Below are 17786 nucleotides of genomic sequence, written 5' to 3'. Positions count from 1 at the left end.
TTTATTTACCTTCTATAATTGAAACTTTGTTGCCTTTTGCAGAGGCCACAGCTGGCCGCGGCAGGCAGGAAGCTTGGCTTCCTCCATCACTGGAGCAACCAAGCCTCCTGTTCGCTCCAGCTCCATGGCCACAGCCTGGCTGAAAGCAGGTATCTGGGGTTTATTTAGCTTCTATAATTGAAACTTTGTTGCCTTTTGCGGAGGCTACAGCCAGCCGTGGGAAGCGTGGCTTCCTCCATCACTGGAGCAACCAAGCCTCCTGCTTGCTCCAGCTCTGTGGCTGCCGGCCGCCATCTTGGTTGGGTTAATTTGCATATAGTCATTCTGATTGGCTGGTGGGCATGGGTTAAGGCATAGCGAAGGTACGGTCAATTTGCATGTTTGTCTTTTATTAGTGTAGATTGTTCTGTTTAAAATAATTTTGTTGTATTTATGGAGTCTTCTTTTTGTTGTATTTATAGACTCTAGTTTACTTGTTTAGTAATTTTGTGCCTCCAGGGCTTTATTCATGCGAATTCTGGACCAGCTAAGTTGTGGGAATTTCTCTGGTTCCAGAGTATCACTGATTTTTTCACTTTTCCCATGCCATGGGGGAAGAGTAAATTCATGTCCCATATCTACAAAATATACAAGCCTAACACTTTGATTTCACAAGAGGAGTGTTTGTTTTTTAAGCTAGGGCCCAAATTGAAACAAACCTATGCTGGTAGTGAATTTCATTTTTCTAGACTTCACACTTACTAAGGGTTCAGCTTTCTTAGGTTCCAAGGTTTACACAAGGGTGTTAATTCTAGTCCACCCCATTTCGGCTGAGGGCCTCATCTTTTGTTCTCATAAGAGTATCCAAAGTCAAGCTTCTGGATTGCTGAGGCCTGTAACGAATTACCTTTTCTCCCTTTGTGCCGCGTAGCATAGGTTGGATGCCTACATTGCTGGTTTTCGGCTCCCTCTTCATGGCTGACACTGAGGGTTACCCTTACTGTATTGTGAACAAAGTCATGGATGATTAGCAATGAGATAGTCACTTAAAATCAAACATTTCCAGATAGTTGTGAGAATTTTCAAATTTAGGGTGGAAAAAACACAGGATGTGGAAAAACTTCTACATTTAACTCACATGTTTACCAATAATGAGCAGGTAAGAGCAGGATAAAACATTAGCAAATAGAAACTAGGAATCGTTTAATCTAGTGTTTACTGAGAAATACTTGAGAGTTTGGCAATTGAGTTCCTATTTGGATTCTTCATTAGAAGGAAAGCAGTTTTTTATCCAGTGTTATCTGATTCTTCTGTCTAAGGAAGAGGGAAGCCTCTTTGGTCAGCTGGTCACTTAAGTATAACTATTCCGTATTATCTGCCAGGATGGTGCACACACACACACGTTAAGGCAGTTCTCATTCACAATATTTAACTTTGTGGTAGCTTTAACATATGCCCCTGTATTCTTTCCTGCCTCCCACTAGAAACCATCGCCTGTCACACCTCTTTAATTTGGTGTCTTATAGAATGACTGGAATTATTCTGAAAGTCAGAACCCAGAGGGAGTAACACTTCCATTGAGGCAGAGGACGAGGAAGCAGATACAGAATTGCAAGGGGCTAAAATGGCAGTGTTTTTAAAAAAACACACTGAGATACTTAAGAAGTGCTTTGCCTTTATTTACTATTCCTCCATTATTGGAACTTTCCAACACTGAAACTTTAATTTTTCTGTCTCCTAGAATTTCCATCAAATAAATACAGTGGGGCCTTGACTTACAAGTGTCCCGACTAATGAGTTTTTCGAGATTCGAGCCGTCTCTCGGCCGATTTTTTGCTTTGAGTTGCGAGCTAAAATTCGGGTTACGAGCCAGCTTCAGATACCCCACCGCTAGTTGGCGCAGCGAACGTCACAGTGAACGCCACAATATCAGCCCAGCATCACGTGTCTCACTCGTTCACTTTTTGATTTGACATACGAGTAATTTGAGTTACGAGCTCCGTCACTGAACGAATTAAACTCGTAAGTCAAGGCTCCACTGTAATTATGTATTATTTATTAATGTAGACACACATACAAAAATAAAAAAAACAAAAAACAAAACAAAACAGAAAAGCTAGCCCTGACTGGGTGGCTCAGTTTATTGGAGCATCATCCCAAAGGTTGTAGGTTCGATTCCGGTCAGGGCACATACCTAGGTTGTGGGTTCAATCCCCAGTTGAGGCGAGAACAAGAGACAACTGATTGATGTTTCTCTCTCATATCGATGTCTTTCTCTCCCTGTTTCTCCCCCTCCCTCTCCTTTCCTCTCTCTCTCTCTCAAATCAATGAACATATCCTTGGGTGATGATTAAAAAAACAAACACAAAAAGCTAAAGTGAATTCAGAGAGAGCTAGAAGGTGGAGGAAATATCTTCTAGCATTTAGTGTGGTTCTCAGCTCACTCTCTTTCAAGACAATAAAGAACTGAGCTGCATAGTTCTCATTGTCAGAAAAGTAAGACCCGGGAAGTCTTTCTGGCACTAATCAGTAAAATCTGTATGTTTCAGACCCTTTGTACACTAATCTTGTGAATATCTAGTGTTTTAAAGAAGAGAATACAGATTTTCATAACTTTCAGTTTGTAAAATGTAATCATTGTCTCATACTTAGAAGGAAATACAGTTTCAAAATGGTGTTTCCTATAACTGAAAATGTATATGTATTTGCTAAAAAGAGTACTTTCTAAATAAAAATCTAGAAAGTCAATAAATCAAAACCCATTATCTTTTTACTCACAAACCAGTTTAGAGAATTTTTTTTTCTGTATAACTAAACTTGATGTAGCATATAATGTTTTGTGTGTGAAAATCTTCACCTAACGATATGTTTTACTGATTGTTTTTTTCTTTAGAGAGAGGGAAAGAGGGTGAGAGAGAAAGAGAGAAACATCAATCAGTTGCCTCCTGCATACACCCCGAGCTGGGATGAAACCCACAACCTGGGTATGTGCCCTGATGGGGAATCCAATATGCAACTTTTCTTTTTTTTTTTTTTTTTTTTTTTCCAATATGCAACTTTTCAATGCATGGGAGACACGCCAACCAACTGAGCCACACCGGCCAGGGCTTAGCATATAATGTCTTAAAGGTGTCTTTTAAGATGAGATAAAATGATAAATACTATGGCTTAGTAATATTAATGTTTTTCTATGTCATCTACATAGTAATGTTTGCCTAATATCAAAAAAGGGTTATTGCATAGTAAATAGTATATTAACTAAAACCATGCTTTAGTTTTATGAAGTTTGTTTTTTTAAAAAGTAATTTTCTAATTTTTTAAATAATTCAGTGAACAGATGACTGCTTTTTAATACATTTTTTCCTGTGTAAGCATGTCTAACAAAATGTTAAAAATTATTCATTACTTTTTATATACAAGTTTATATGAAATATGTTTTATTTGGCTTTATTCTTTCCAATAGTTTGATACAAAATTAACATTTGGTATTGAAATGATGAAGCAGAGAGATAATGACATTTGACATATGATTTATATTAGCTATCCAGTAGCACTCTGCCAGCTAAACAAAAAATTTTTTTTCAGATCTATGCATAATGGAATTATTTCTTTTAGCTTCTAGGTGAATAGTAATCTTTCAGTTTACATAGCACCTAAAAAGAAATAAATGAATTATAGAACATATTTTATTTTTGCTTATATATATATATGTATTTTAATTAAGTATTAAGTAGTTTTAATACATTTATTGTTACAGTGTTTAAATAAATTTATTACATTCATTATATCTGGGCTTAACTTTTAGCCAACAGAATAGGGGACTTCTACCACTTCGATAGCATTGCTAGAATGGAGTTCTTTCCATTAAAAAATGGTAAATAAGAGGAATGCTTCTTTTTCTTAACCTTTGTTAGTGAAAGAAGAGTAAAGTATAAATTGAAGAGATTGCTCTAAAATAATTTTTAAAAAGTATTTTAATGACGCCAAAGTGCCTTTAAAAGTTTCAGATATAGCCATACAAATGTGTATTATTAAAGAGGAATTCTTTATCCCCGTTTAACGTATCTGCATTCGTTTAGATCTTTTTATGTTGGGATGAGTCTTATGACACAGTTGGTCATTTTTTAAATGGCTTCAGTTTCTTAAATTAATTTTTAGCCTGCTATATAAAATTAGTCCTTTTTAAAATTCTACAAAGGAGAAACAACTTTCTTTAAGAGAAAAATCTTCCTTTATTTACTTATATTTTTGTTACTCCTCACCTGAGCATATTTTTCCATTGGTTTTTAGAGAGTGGAAGGGTAAGGGAGAGACAGAGAAACATCGATGTGAGAGACACATCAATTGGTTGCCTTCCGCATGTGCCCTGACCAGGATGGAGATCAGCCTGCAATGAAGGTACATGCCCTTGACTGGAATCAAACCTGGGACCCTTCAGTCCAAGGGCCGATGTTCTATCCACTGAGCCAAACTGGCTAGGGTGAGAAAAGCTTTAAAAACAGTTTGTTCATCATCACTAAACATTCTGATTTCAGTGCCAAACTAGACAAGATGGTGAGGTAGGAAAATTTCCTTCTTTTTTATCGTTAGGTTTAATATTCCCTTTATTAGCATTTGGCCTCCTTCCCCCTCCAAGTTTTCTAGTGTTCTCCCAGTCTTGCCTATCCTATATAATAAAAGCCCAGCGACCATAACGGCAGAATGACCAGAACGACTGCTCAACCAGTCACTATGAGGTGCACTGACCTGACCACCTTTTGGTCCTTTTCCCTGGCCCAGCAGGCTCTGATTGCCGATGGCAAATGGTGGACCCGGGGTGGGTGGTGGGGGATGCGGCGGCACCAGGCCAAGGCCCCCACCCCGCCGGTCGCCCCACACACCGAAGGCAACCTGCAGTGAGGATGGGGCCGACAAGCGGGCAGGAACAGCAGACCTCTCAGTCCCTCCCCCGGCCACCAGGCTCCTATCACCAGATGGGAAATGGGGAACCTGGGTGGATGGCAGCGGAGGGCGGGACTGGCGAGCAGGCAGAATAGCCGACCTCTCAGTCCCTCCCCCTAGCGGGCAGGCTCCGATCTCCTGATGGTGCACGGGGACCTGGGGGTGGGTCACAGGGGATGCGGGGGGCGCCGGCAGCTGGGGAAGATGGCCCTGATCGCAGGCTAGGCCTAGGGACCGTACCCACACACAATTTCATGTGCCAGGCCTTTAGTGTGGAAATAAAGTCATCCATAGTAAAGTATTAGACAGTTCATGTTGTCTTACTTGGACTGTTTACAGTCTTATAGAAAAGAATGGTTAAAGAAACCAATAATTAAAATCTGTGCACATAAAGAAAAGAAGAAGAGTGAATGATTGGATTCCTAAGTGGATGGTGGATGCACGGGTGAATGAATGGTGGTAGGTTTCAGGCATGGGAAGTCTTTCTTTATCCAGGACTCATACTGTGTAAGTAATGGTCTATTCTGGTGAGAAGAGGGTCTGTCTAGTAGATTCTGCCATTATGTTTCTTTGTTGTACATAGTAATTAATCTCAATCATTGACATGTCTTATGAACTTTCTCTTTTTGTCACTCGTCATACCAGCTTGAAATCAAATCCCTTTTTGTTTGATTGTTTGTTTAAGGCTGAAAGAGCATATTCATTTTGTGGCACTATTGAATACATGGCACCAGATATCATCAGAGGAGGAGATTCGGGACATGACAAGGTATGTTCTATTTTTGACACTTTTTTTAGTATATCTCAATAAAATATATAATAAGAATCCTCGTTTATAACTTAGGTATAGTCTCTTCAACAGAGTCTCATTCTGGTGGTGTCTTATTTTTACTTTTTCTCTCCTTTGCTTTGTATACATGAACACATCATGATATCTAGTGTTTTGGAGGAAAAAGATAATAGAAATAGATTTCCCTTTTTTTAGGTTTTATTGGCGAGGATAATTTTTGTTTTATAGGATAACTTTGATAAAAAGAAACCTCAAAAGCAACTAATTCTTCAAATAAGAATCTATATCTTGAGCAAAGCACCAGTAACTCTATTTAAAATAAAAATCATTCATTTTCTGTTGCATGGGAGCTGCTCTTTGAGGACACAGCTGAGCCACATGCAATACAGAGATGTCTGTGAATGCATAAACTGTCCACTGTTCCTGTTGGAGTCGCGCTGGATGATTTTGGACAGTGCTTATTGGCATTATTGATTTTTGTTAGGAAAATATATGGGACATATAATTAACTGTTTCACCTTAGGTTGATATTTGCTTTCTAAGAGATCATTGAATAGGGAATCTTTCCTGCTTTCTTATTCCAAGTTTCTGCTTTTAACTTTGTAGAAATACTGGAGACTTTCTTGATTATCTCTTCAACAGAAATAATCATTGTAACAATCCTTGGAGAAAGAAAATAATCCTTTTTAAGCATTCAAGATAGTCTAAGATTGTTTTCCTAAGTCCTCTAAACAGCTTAATTTTTTCCTCCTCACTTTCCTTTGTATGTGCAAAATGAAGGCCATGAAGAAGCTTTCTAAGTAGTTATGCTATAAAATCTAGGTCACATATTTTTTCTGCCTGTATTACCTGTTCAGTTCTTTTTTTTTTAATACTTTTGCTTTATTAATAACTTTCTCCAAATAGGGATTCTGACTATTTTTTGCTTCTCACTGTCCCCTTTCCCTCATCCCGTTTCAAACCCCACATATACAGTCCAACTGTCTTAAATGTGGAGAATATTTGCTAAGGACTTACCATATGTTTAAACCCTATTCTCCAAGTTTTCACATCTTAGTGTAGAGCCGTATCAATTTAAGAGCCTGGTTTCAAATAAAAAAGCAGAACATTCTGAGGTTCCTGACTCAGATGGCAGTAAAACTGCTTGTATAAATTGCTGTTTTAGTTCATGTCAAGGCATTCTTTGAAACTATTGGAAAATTTGGTAGGCCTTTATAACTATTAAAATTTTTAAATTACCTTCTAAGACCTAATGGAACCAATTTGTAGGAAAGAAAACCTTATATTATTCCTAGGATTGCTACATACCTGAGGTCCAGAATACAGCTAAGTCAATGGGAGTTCATGGAACACCTTGATGACTTTGGGTTAAATGAGATATAATGTATACAACATGCTCATTGCTGTGCCAGGCTGGCACTCTTGTGGTTTCAGTCTGCCTCAGCCTGTTTTCTGTGTCATTGTTATGAATTTTCCTTAAAGTATCTCTAGGCTCATACATTTTGCATCATTTTTCTGAGACCTTACCTTTCAAATTTGGAAGCAGAGAGTTTAAAACTTTAGCATCCAGATAATATCTCATTGGCATAAGCTCTTATATTCAACTGTTATTGAAATCTTGATTTGCATAATTATAAAAGAAATAATTTTCAGTATATCAATATTCTTTAAATTATGTGTAATTTGTTGTGTTCTCAGTTCAGATAACTACACATATAAATTGGTTTCCAATTTAGACCACATTTTGTTTTACATTATTTAAAATCTCATCATGCTTCCTACAATGAAGACTATTAGCTTTATGTGATAGGTTCTATAAGAGGAAATGATTAGGTGATTATTTTTGTTTTATTTCTGTTCTTTGACTTTAAGTAATTGTATAATATTTATTGGAGCTGAATAATTACTAAAAATGATAAGTGGTAAAAAAAATGATAAGTGGTACTTTTCCCCCATCTATCATAAATCCAAAGATTTCACTTACTTAAGATTTTTAAAATTTATTTTAAATTAAAATTTTTATTTTTAATTAACCAAAGTAAAACCATTACTATTTATAAAATAACTAGAACGCATTTAAATTTTGTACTAAGGATACCTGGATATTTGTTCTCTAAACGTCTTGTATGAGCTAATTTAATACTCCTTGCACAAAAAGCTATGTACAAAATCTTTTTCTCAAAATATTTGCCAAATATACAGCTTTATTTTGTTCATTTTTCTTTCTTATAAATTACATGTTAGTTAATATTCTATCAAATGAAATTGCTGTTTTGTAGGCAGTTGACTGGTGGAGTTTAGGTGTCCTAATGTATGAACTACTAACTGGAGCGTCTCCTTTCACTGTGGATGGGGAGAAGAATTCCCAAGCTGAGATCTCTAGGTAAGACTTAAACAAAATAAAATCAATGTATTGTTACCTCAGAGGAGCTCATCCAATTTCTGTAATTCGGCTGATGGGAAAAAAAATAATTTTTAAAAATGGGGATAAACAAAATTAGGTTTAAGTAGTTAATTTCCATTTAAAATCTTACAGGATGTAGATATATAACCTTTATATTTTTTTATATTTTATGTGCCCGGATTGATCTTTTGTTTCATAGGGAGAGTGTCATAATTTTCATGTATTCCAAAGCACTTAGCATATTGTCTTGATACATGGTATATTGAAGTTTATTTGATAGATACTTTCTTCCCACTGTATACATATTATAAGTTCTTTGTGACTTTTAACATAAATAGTGATATTTTTTAGCTCATGTATAGAGGCTCAATAGAAACAAATACCATAAAATCACCCTCTTGTAGATTACTATAGCATTATTCTATTCCTTTCCTTCATAGCAGTTATCACAATTGCATTGTTACATTTTCGTTTATAATTATTTGATTAATGTCTGTATGTCCCACTAGATTGTAAGCTCTGTGAGAGCAAGGGCACGTCTGGCTTTGATCCTAGCATTGTATGCTCAGGTGCCAGCCAGCACAGTGCTTTACTATGCAGAATTCAATAAATACTTTTGGAATGAAATGAATTAATGAACAAATAAACAACAGTGATAAAACATTATACTAATTACTAGTTATGTTTTTGTCCTGTTCTTACTTGAATTTTATAACTTTGAGAGCAGATTTGACATTAAAAATTGAGACTTCCACTTATCAAAATGGAATAACAAGAACCGAATTTAGTTTTCTGCCTGAAACAGTTTTTAAAATGAGCAAAATATCTGAAAGAACAATCTTGAAGATATTGGCTATCTAGCAGTGAAGGACAGTGAACAATGAGAGATGGAAAATCTATGAGGTGAGCCCTATGATTACCCAGCTTACTGCCTTGAGAGTGTCCAGGCTGCAGTGCAGGGAGAGTTGAGGTGGAGCTGAGAGTCCAGGAAGACAAAGGCAGTGAGAGTTTGAGGGCAGAGTGTCAGAGAGGAGAAAGCTGCAGAGAGAGAAGTTCCAAATTTTGCAGAAGTATTCATTCAGTGAAGTAGCGAGAAGCACACAGTGTGCGAACTACTCAGTATAGTGAAGATGCTGTTTCTCTCCCAATTGATCTATAAATTCACCACAATCACAATCACAGCAGACTTTTCTTTTATTTATTTACTAGAGGCCTGATGCACGAAGATTCGTGCAAGAATGGGTCTTCCTTCCCCTGGCTGCCGGCACCACCTTCGCACCGCCTTTCTGCCTTCCCACGCTGCCCAGAGGCCCAGAGTGGCTGGGGTGGTGTGGAACACCTGCGTCATCGCCATGGCTAATTTGCATACTCACTCCTGATTGGCTGATTGGTGTTGTGAAGGCATGGTCAATTTGCATCTTTCTCTTTTATTAGGGTAGATTTTTTGCTGGACATTGACAACCTGGACCTAAAATTCATATAGAAATGCAGAGAACTAGGAATAGCTAAATCATCTTTGAAAAAGTAGTCCAAAGTTGATTTCAAGACTTTTAAGCTATAATACTTAAGAGGACACTGGTGTTTGTATCAAGATAGACAAATATTCAATGAAATAGAATAGAAAGGCCAGAAATAGAACCGCACAGATATAGGCAACTGATTTTTCCCCCAAAGGTGCAAAGTCAATTTGGTAGAGAAAAGATAGTCTTTTCAATAAATGATGCTGGAACCATTGGCTATCATGGGAGTGGGGGTGAGGGGAAGAAATGAACTTCTATAAATACATTCCACCATATAGGAAAATAAACTAAAAACGATCATTGACCTAAATGTAAAACCTAAAACTATAGAATTTCTGTAAGAAAACATAAAGGAACATCTTTATGACCTTGGGTTAGGTAAAGATTTCTTAGATAGAACACAAAAAGTGCAGTCCATACAAGAAAGCACTGATAAAGTAGACTTCATCAGAATTTCGGTCTTAAAAAGAAACTGTTAAGAGAATGGAAAGACAAGCCACAGCCTGGGATAAAATTATAAATCAAATAAAAACTCTTGAAACTCAAGGGGGAAAAATCTCCATTTTAAAAAAAATGGGCAAAAAATTGAAACAGACAGTTAACCAATAAAGATTTTTGGGTGGCAAATAAGCACATGAAAGGATTTAGGGAAATGCAACTAAACCACAATGAGATGCCACTGTATACTCACTGGAATGGCTAAAAATAAAGAGACTATCATAGGGTTCTCCAGAGAAACAGAAACAATGAGATATATAAAAGGAGATTTATTATAAGGAATCAGCTCACACAGTTACGGAGGCTGAGTAGTCCCACGATCTGCCATCTGCAAGTTGGGGAACCAGGAAAACCAGTGGTTCTGAAGTCACAAGACCAGTGTCCCAAGTAAAGCTCTTTTTTCCTCTTTTCTATTCAGGCCCTAAAGTGATTGGATGGTGCCCACCTACATTTAGGAGGGGATTCAAATGCTAATCTCAGGAAGAAACACCCTCACAGACACACCCAGAAATAATGTTTAATCTGGGCAACCTGTGGCCCAGTCATGTGACACTTAAAAATTAATCATTGCCGATTCACTCCTTGTCGGCTTGGCAGCCATATGCATCTCCTTCCAGGGTTAAGGAATCTTTTTTCTACCAAGGGCCATTTGGATATTTATAATATAAGTTGAGATCCCTACAAAATTACCAACTTAAAAATTAGCCTGCTATATTTGGTCAAGGATTTAATTAACTCACCCATAATGCCTTGGCAGGGCCACACCAAATGATTTCGAGAGCCTTGTATGGTCCGTGGGCTACATTCCCCACCCCTGCCTTACACCATACTTAATCTCCAGACAGAGACGGTAACAAGTCATAATTCCACCTGGTGCGGAACATGGTAAGACCAGTGAATTTCAGAAGCATGGTCCCATTCATGCACTTCACTTGCTGTGAATTGAGTTCCTTGATCAGAAGCAATGCTGTGTGGAATGTAAGTGTCTATTCTAGTTAGAGTGAAACTCTGCCCTTTCCATAATGGCAGTAGCCAGTGTAGTCGGTCTGCCACCGGGTGGCAGGCTGATCACCTGGGGATTGATGCCGTATCGGGCATTCAGTGTTGGTTTCCGCTGCTGGCAGAGTGAGCACTCAGCAGTGGCCAACGCCAGGTCAGCCTTGGTGAGTCGAAGTCCATGTGTATCCTCCATCCCTGCCACCATGGCCATTTTATTTATGAGCCCACTGGGTGGCAGTGGGGTTGACTGGAGAAAGAGGCTGACAGGTATCCACAGAACAGATCAGCCTATCCACTTGATTATTAAAATCCTCCTCTGCTGAGGTCACCCTTTGGTGAGAATTCACATGGGACACAGATATCTTCATATTTTTTCCCCGTTCAGAGAGGTCTATCCACATACCTCTTCCAAGTATTGTTGTCAACCAGGCTTCCTTGTCACCAATTTTTCAATCATGTTCCTTCCGAGCCCCTGACCATCTAGTCAAACTGCTGGTTTTAAGTGGTATAAAAGCACACGTTGGTCTTTAATTGGTATAAAAGCACACATCTGGTCATTTCTCCAGTGCTCAGTGAACACACAGGTGCACTGCTCAAAGCTCTGCTCCCTGGAGATTTCCCTTCACCACTGCTCTTCAGGGATGTTTCAGAAAGGGGATGCAGTGCTACAGCTGTCCACTCCGGTGGCACCTGCGTTATCATGCAGGACCGTCGGTAAACTTGGCCTGAGTCTTCTCATTCTCTGTCATCTTATCACAGGGAATTCCCCATGAGGCTGGCACAGAGAAGGCAGTGTAGCAGGAGTGGGGACCATGGACATTTGGGCTACTTCTTTATGAAACTGACTTGTGCCTTCAGGGCCTGCTCCGGCCCAGTCTCCTGTATACCACTTCCATTTGAGGATGGACTGTTGCTGTGCACTCCTAACTTTATGGCTTCATGCATAATGTATTATGTATGATGGGTATCTCAGGCTGTATGAAACTTGGGGACCATAGTGAAGTGTTTTAGTCTATTAAAGCCCAGTAGCAGACCAGTAGCTGTTTCTCAAAAGGGGTGTAGTTATCTGCAGAAGATGGCAGGCTTTTGCTCCACAATTCTAGGGGCCTATGCTGCGGTTCACCTATCAGGGCTGCCAAGGCTCTGAACAGCATCCCTATCTGCCACTGACACCTCAAGCACCATTGGACCTGCTGGTTCCTATGGCCCAAGTGGCAGAGCAGCCCAACCAGCAGCCTGGGCCTGTTGCAGAGCCTTCTCTTGTTCTGGCCCCCATTCAACAGCAGTTTTTCGGGTCACTTGTTAAATGGGCTGGGGTAACACACTCAAACGAGGACTATGTTGCCTCCAAAATCCAAAGGGGTTCACTAGGCATTGTGTTTCCTTTTTGGGTGTCGGCAGGGTCAGATGCGATAACTCATCCTTCACCTCAGAAGGGATATCTTGATATTGCCCCACACCACTGCACCCCTAGAAATCATTAGGGTAGGAAGCCCCTGAATTTTGTTTTCCACCTTCTGACACACAAGGTCTTACCAATAAGTCTAGAGTAGTTGCTACTCCTTGTTCACTAGGTCCAGGCAGCATAAGGTCCTCAATATAATGGGCCAGTGTGATATCTGATGGAAGGGAAAGGTGATCGGGGTCTTCGAGAACTAAGTTATGATATAGGGTTGGAGAGTTGATATACCCCTGTGGTAGGTCACTGCTGACCTTGCCAGCTGAAAGCAACTCCTTTCGTGGGCCTTACGAACAGGGATGGAGAAAAAGGCATATGCCAGGTCAACGGCAGCATACCCTGTACCAAGGGATGCTCAAGCAATGAAACCACATCTGGAACAGCAGCTGCATTGGACTCACCACCTGGTTGAAACATATCATAACCCACTGTCATTCTTCAAGATTCCTCTGTCTTCTGCACAAGGCAAATAGGCGAATGGAATGGGGGCGTGGTGAGGTCACCACTCCTACATCTCTCAAGTCCTTGATGGTGGCTGTCATCTCGGCAATCCCCCAGGAATGCAGTACTGTTTTTGGTTTACTATGTTTCTGGGCAGAGACCGTTCTAATGGCTTCCACCCAGCCTTTCCAACCATAATTGTCCTCGCTCTCCAGGTCAGGGCACCAATGTGAGGATTCTGCCAGCTGCTAAGTATGTCTGTTCCAGTGCATTCTGGAACTACAGAAATAGCCGCAGAATGGTTCAGGACCCACTGAATCCACTGTGAGATGGACCTGAGCTAAAACTCCATTGATCACCTGACCTCCACAAGCCCCTTCTCAGATTGGTGGTAGGCCACAGTGACATTTGGGTCTCCTGGAATTAGTGTCAGTTCAGAACCAGTGCCTCATAATTCTTTTACATTCTGATTATTTCCTTTTTCCAGTGTACAGTTAGTCTGGTACAAGGCCATAGGTCCCTTTGGGGAAGTCTGGGAGAAAGATTAACAGCACACATTTCCGGGCCCCTTTCTCAAACTGACCCACCCTCTTCATTCAAGAGGTACTGGGAAGGTAAACTGGCTCAGGTGTGGGAATTTTTTTGGGGGACAGTTGACTGCGAGGAGGGCAAGGTTGATGACAAAGGGACACAGGAAACTCTGGAAGGTGGTGGGTATGCTCATGATCTTGACTGTGGTGATGGCTTCACAGGTGTACACATGCATCAAAGCTGATCAAGTTGTCTATTTTGTATGTGGGAAGTGTGTTGTACATCAATTCTACTTCAATTGAAAATTTTAAATGAACCTTTTACAGGAAAGATTAGGAAGTACATATAAATAATTTCTTGCTGTCCCAGCTAGTTAATACCAAGTTAAGGGATAGGACTATTTCTTGTTAAATTCATAGTTAAAATCATCATCAGTTATTAAAAATACTAAATATGACTTGGCTTATTTTAAATGGGCTTTTTGATGGTTTGAAAATGTTTCAGAATTTTATAAAACCTTGGCTATAGTCTTGAGAATTTGGGTCCCTTTGCAAGGTCATACCTGTCACGGTGACAGGTGCAAAGGGTGGGCTTAACCTGACAGCATTAAGTAGTGGCTTCTCTGAGTGAGTCCCCTCATCTGGATCCCATGACACAAGCAATCTTCTTTGTGATTTTCTCTCCAGCACAGCGCTGCCTGCAGAGAGATAGTATATTGTTGGTTGTGATGGCAGGAACATTCTGAACCAAGTGTTGTTCAAATTTAAATTGCTCTTAACTGCCTTGAGCTCAATCAGTTGGCATTCCGGTTTTAGAAAGAGAGCCTGAGTCAGATTCTTGAAATCTTAAAACTAGAGCAGATTTTTCAAGAATTGAGATAGGATTTTCCCTTTAGTTAATTAATTATTCACTTTGTCATGTTGTTAATAGTTTGTTTAAAACCTGGTGTTAACTTATGATTCCATGGTTTTCTGTGGCATTTATTTTCTGTTCCTGAAATTTATAAACAATGCGACGACTAAGTTATCTTACGTTACCTTTCCCTTTCAAGATAATCCTTCTGATTTTCTTTCCTCTGTAAAATCTTTCAGTCTGTTCTTTTAAAAATAATATATCATTGTCTTATCCCCAAATGTCCTAATTAACCAGGGCTTTTTCTCATCATTTAGTTCTTTCATTCTTTAATTATTGTGATCTTCCCTGAACTCTGCATATTTCTTGAGATGTTTCAAAGTAATGGATTTTCCAAGTTATCTGCTTGCCTATTGTTGTCTACAGGTAGCCTAAAATCAGAACAAGATTGTTTTTCTGGTCCATCAAATTGCAAAATAAAAATTTAGAATGAGAATAAAACCTTCTCAGTGATGTAAGAATCCTTCATCAGTGTCCCTGATAGTCATCTCCTCTGTCTGAGTACTGTCGATGAATGGGCGGCATGATGTATAGGCATTTTCAAGGAAGCCCCTTCAACAGAACAACTTAGTTGTATAGAAGTTCTCCCCGCTTAAAATAAGTGGAATCACCTTCCTCTAACCTCTGCATGTCAGTCCTGGTTCTGTCCTCTGAAAACAGAGGGAAGTTCTGTTGTTTCTCCCAGACGTTGCTTTAGGTATTTGAAAGTAGTTTTACCTAGGGTTCCCTTTCTAGTTTTCTTACCGTTTATATGAAATCATTTCCCGACTCCTCATAGCTTGGTACCATTTTGGACAATACTAAATTGACCATATTATAGATTTGAATGATTGCTCTTTAGCTTTCTGTGAGTCTCTTTCTTATTTTTTTTTAAATATATTTTAATTTATTTATTTTTTGAGAGAGAGAGAGAGGAAGGGAAAGGGAGAGAGAGATAGAAATATCAATGAGAGAGAACATCAGTCAGCTGCCTCCTGCACACCCCTCACCGGGAATCGAGCCTGCAACCCAGGCATGTGCCCTGACTGAGAATTAAACCATGACCTCTTGGTGCGTAGGTTGAAGTTCAACCACTGAGTCACACTGGCTGGGCTCTTATTTTTATTTCATGTTTGTAGCATCTTCTTTTCTTACTAATGTGTTTCCTACTAGCTTCTATTGCCTTGTGTAGAACTTCTGTTAGGGTGTATGTTACTGCTGCATGGGGAGGTGTCCACCCATCCAGTCACTGGGACTTCCTTCGATTTTTCTGCCTGCCCCTCCAAGCAGGCGCCCTGCACTTGGTGGAGCTTTGTAAAACATGATAATTGAATATTCCTTCACCTAGGAACCAGGACACAGAACTTCTGTTCGCGGCTCTTCCATCATCTCTGACAGGGTTGTTTGTCTCACTTTCTCTGCCTTTGAAATGTAGAAAATGTTTGCCAAGAAATGTTTATTTGGTCCCTCATTTTCTATCAATAAGGTATGCTTTCTTAATATGTTCATTGGACTATTATAAACATAACGTTATTAAATTCAGGTCTAAGTGGTATCAAAATAATGATATTAAACAAAAGTTCTAATTGTGCTATTTAGATCAGGGGTTGGCAGACTACAGCCCTCGGGCCAAATCCATTCTGCTGCCTATCTTCTGAGGGTGGCCTTTGAGCTAAGAATGGATTTTAGCAGCTCCCCCTGTTGGGAGCACACGGTGCCTTTCCGACTCCCTTTCCTCCCCCCAGGCGCCTTAGCTTTACCTTTCTTCTAAACTCCAAGGGCCCTTCTTTTTTTAAAAAACAACAACTCTATGACAAGATTTGTATTCTTTTTTTTTTTTTTAATTTTTTTTATTGTTCTTTTACAGATTACCTTTCTTCTAAACTCCAAGGGCCCTTCTTTTTTTAAAAAACAACAACTCTATGACAAGATTTGTATTCTTTTTTTTTTTTTAATATATTTTATTGATCTTTTACAGAGAGGAAGGGAGAGAGATAGAGAGTTAGAAACATCAATGAGAGAGAAACATCGATCAGCCACCTCCTGCACATCCCCCATTGGGGATGTGCCCACAACCCAGGTACATGCCCTTGACTGGAATCGAACCCGGGACCCTTCAGTCCACAGGCCGATGCTCTATCCACTGAGCCAAACCGGTTTCGGCCAAGGGCCCTTCTTTTGCCTCTGTAACTTTTTAATTTTCTCTTATAGTTTGGAAAAAAAGAGAATGGATTTTATATTCTTAAATAGTTGGAAAAGTCAAAAGATGAGCAGTATTTTGTGGCATGTGAAAATTATATGAAAGTGGGATTTCAGTGCCCACAGGAACATTTTATCAGAACACAGCCGGGCTCCTTCATTTGCTGTCATCTCTGGCTGCGTTCCTGCTACCGCCGCAGGGTTGAATAGTTGCCACAGAGACCGTATAGCTCTCCAAGCCTACAGTATTTATTGCCTGGCCTTGTATTAGTTATCCATTATCCATTGCCAGGAAACAAATGACCTAAAAACGCTTATTATCTCAGAGTTTCTGTGGATCAGCTTCGCTAAGTCCTCTGCTTCAAGGTCACTCCTAGGCTGCAAAGTGTTGGCTCAACTGGGAAAGGAGCCGCTTCCAAGCGCATGGGTTGTTGGCAGGATTCGGTTCCGCAGGTTTGTTGGACTAAAGCCTCAGATCCTCACTGGCTATTGGCTGAAGACCACCTTCCATTCCTTGCCATGTTGGCCTGTCCAACATGGTAGCTTGCTTCTTCAGAGCATGCAAGCTAGAAAGGCAATAGAGGGAGTCTGCTAGGAAAATGGCATTTTTAAACTGATCATGAAAATGGCACCATGTCATCTTTCTTGTGGATGTTGGTTAGGAGACAGTGGTTACTGGGGACCATCTGAGAAGTCTGTCTACCATGTGTCCTTTACAAAAGGTTTAGGTGATTATTTGTCCTCCCAAGATGTGCTTTCTGATTATTTTAATACATTGATTTTGCATGTGATGATATAATATTCTAAAACAAAATCAAGCAGTAATTTGTTGAATTTTTACATTTTATCCATATTAATTACTCAGTAACAACTTGAATTAGCTCATCTGTATATATAAAAGCCTAAGCAACCATTCGACCGTTCGACCGGTAGCTATGACGTGCACTGACCACCAGAGGGCAGATGCTCCAACCGGTAGGTTACCTTGCTGCTGGGGTCCAGCCGATCGGGACTGGGCACACACCCTGGAGCCTTCCTGTGGACCCTCCCTGGCCCTGATCGTGCACCGGTGGAGTCCCTTGGCCTGGCCTGCACCCTCTCGCAATCCGGGACCCCTCAGGGGATGTCAGAGAG

At 39.8% G+C, this 17786-nt stretch overlaps 1 protein-coding gene across 1 annotated transcript in view; it reads left to right on the top strand.

The window, feature by feature from the left end:
* Positions 1 to 17786, top strand: part of RPS6KA5 (ribosomal protein S6 kinase, 90kDa, polypeptide 5) — a 113336-nt gene that overhangs the window by 66143 nt on the left and 29407 nt on the right. Inside the window, exons 6-7 of the mRNA XM_005871193.2 lie at positions 5606 to 5689; positions 7990 to 8093. Of these exons, the coding sequence (XP_005871255.1) occupies positions 5606 to 5689; positions 7990 to 8093 (188 nt within the window). The remainder of the gene's footprint in view (positions 1 to 5605; positions 5690 to 7989; positions 8094 to 17786) is intronic.

This window comes from Myotis brandtii, unplaced genomic scaffold (assembly GCF_000412655.1).
Source record: "Myotis brandtii unplaced genomic scaffold, ASM41265v1 scaffold332, whole genome shotgun sequence".
Classification (NCBI taxonomy): Eukaryota; Metazoa; Chordata; class Mammalia; order Chiroptera; family Vespertilionidae; genus Myotis; species Myotis brandtii.
The sequence above is the reverse complement of the archived record's forward strand: the minus strand, read 5'-3'. Positions and strand labels throughout refer to the sequence as shown.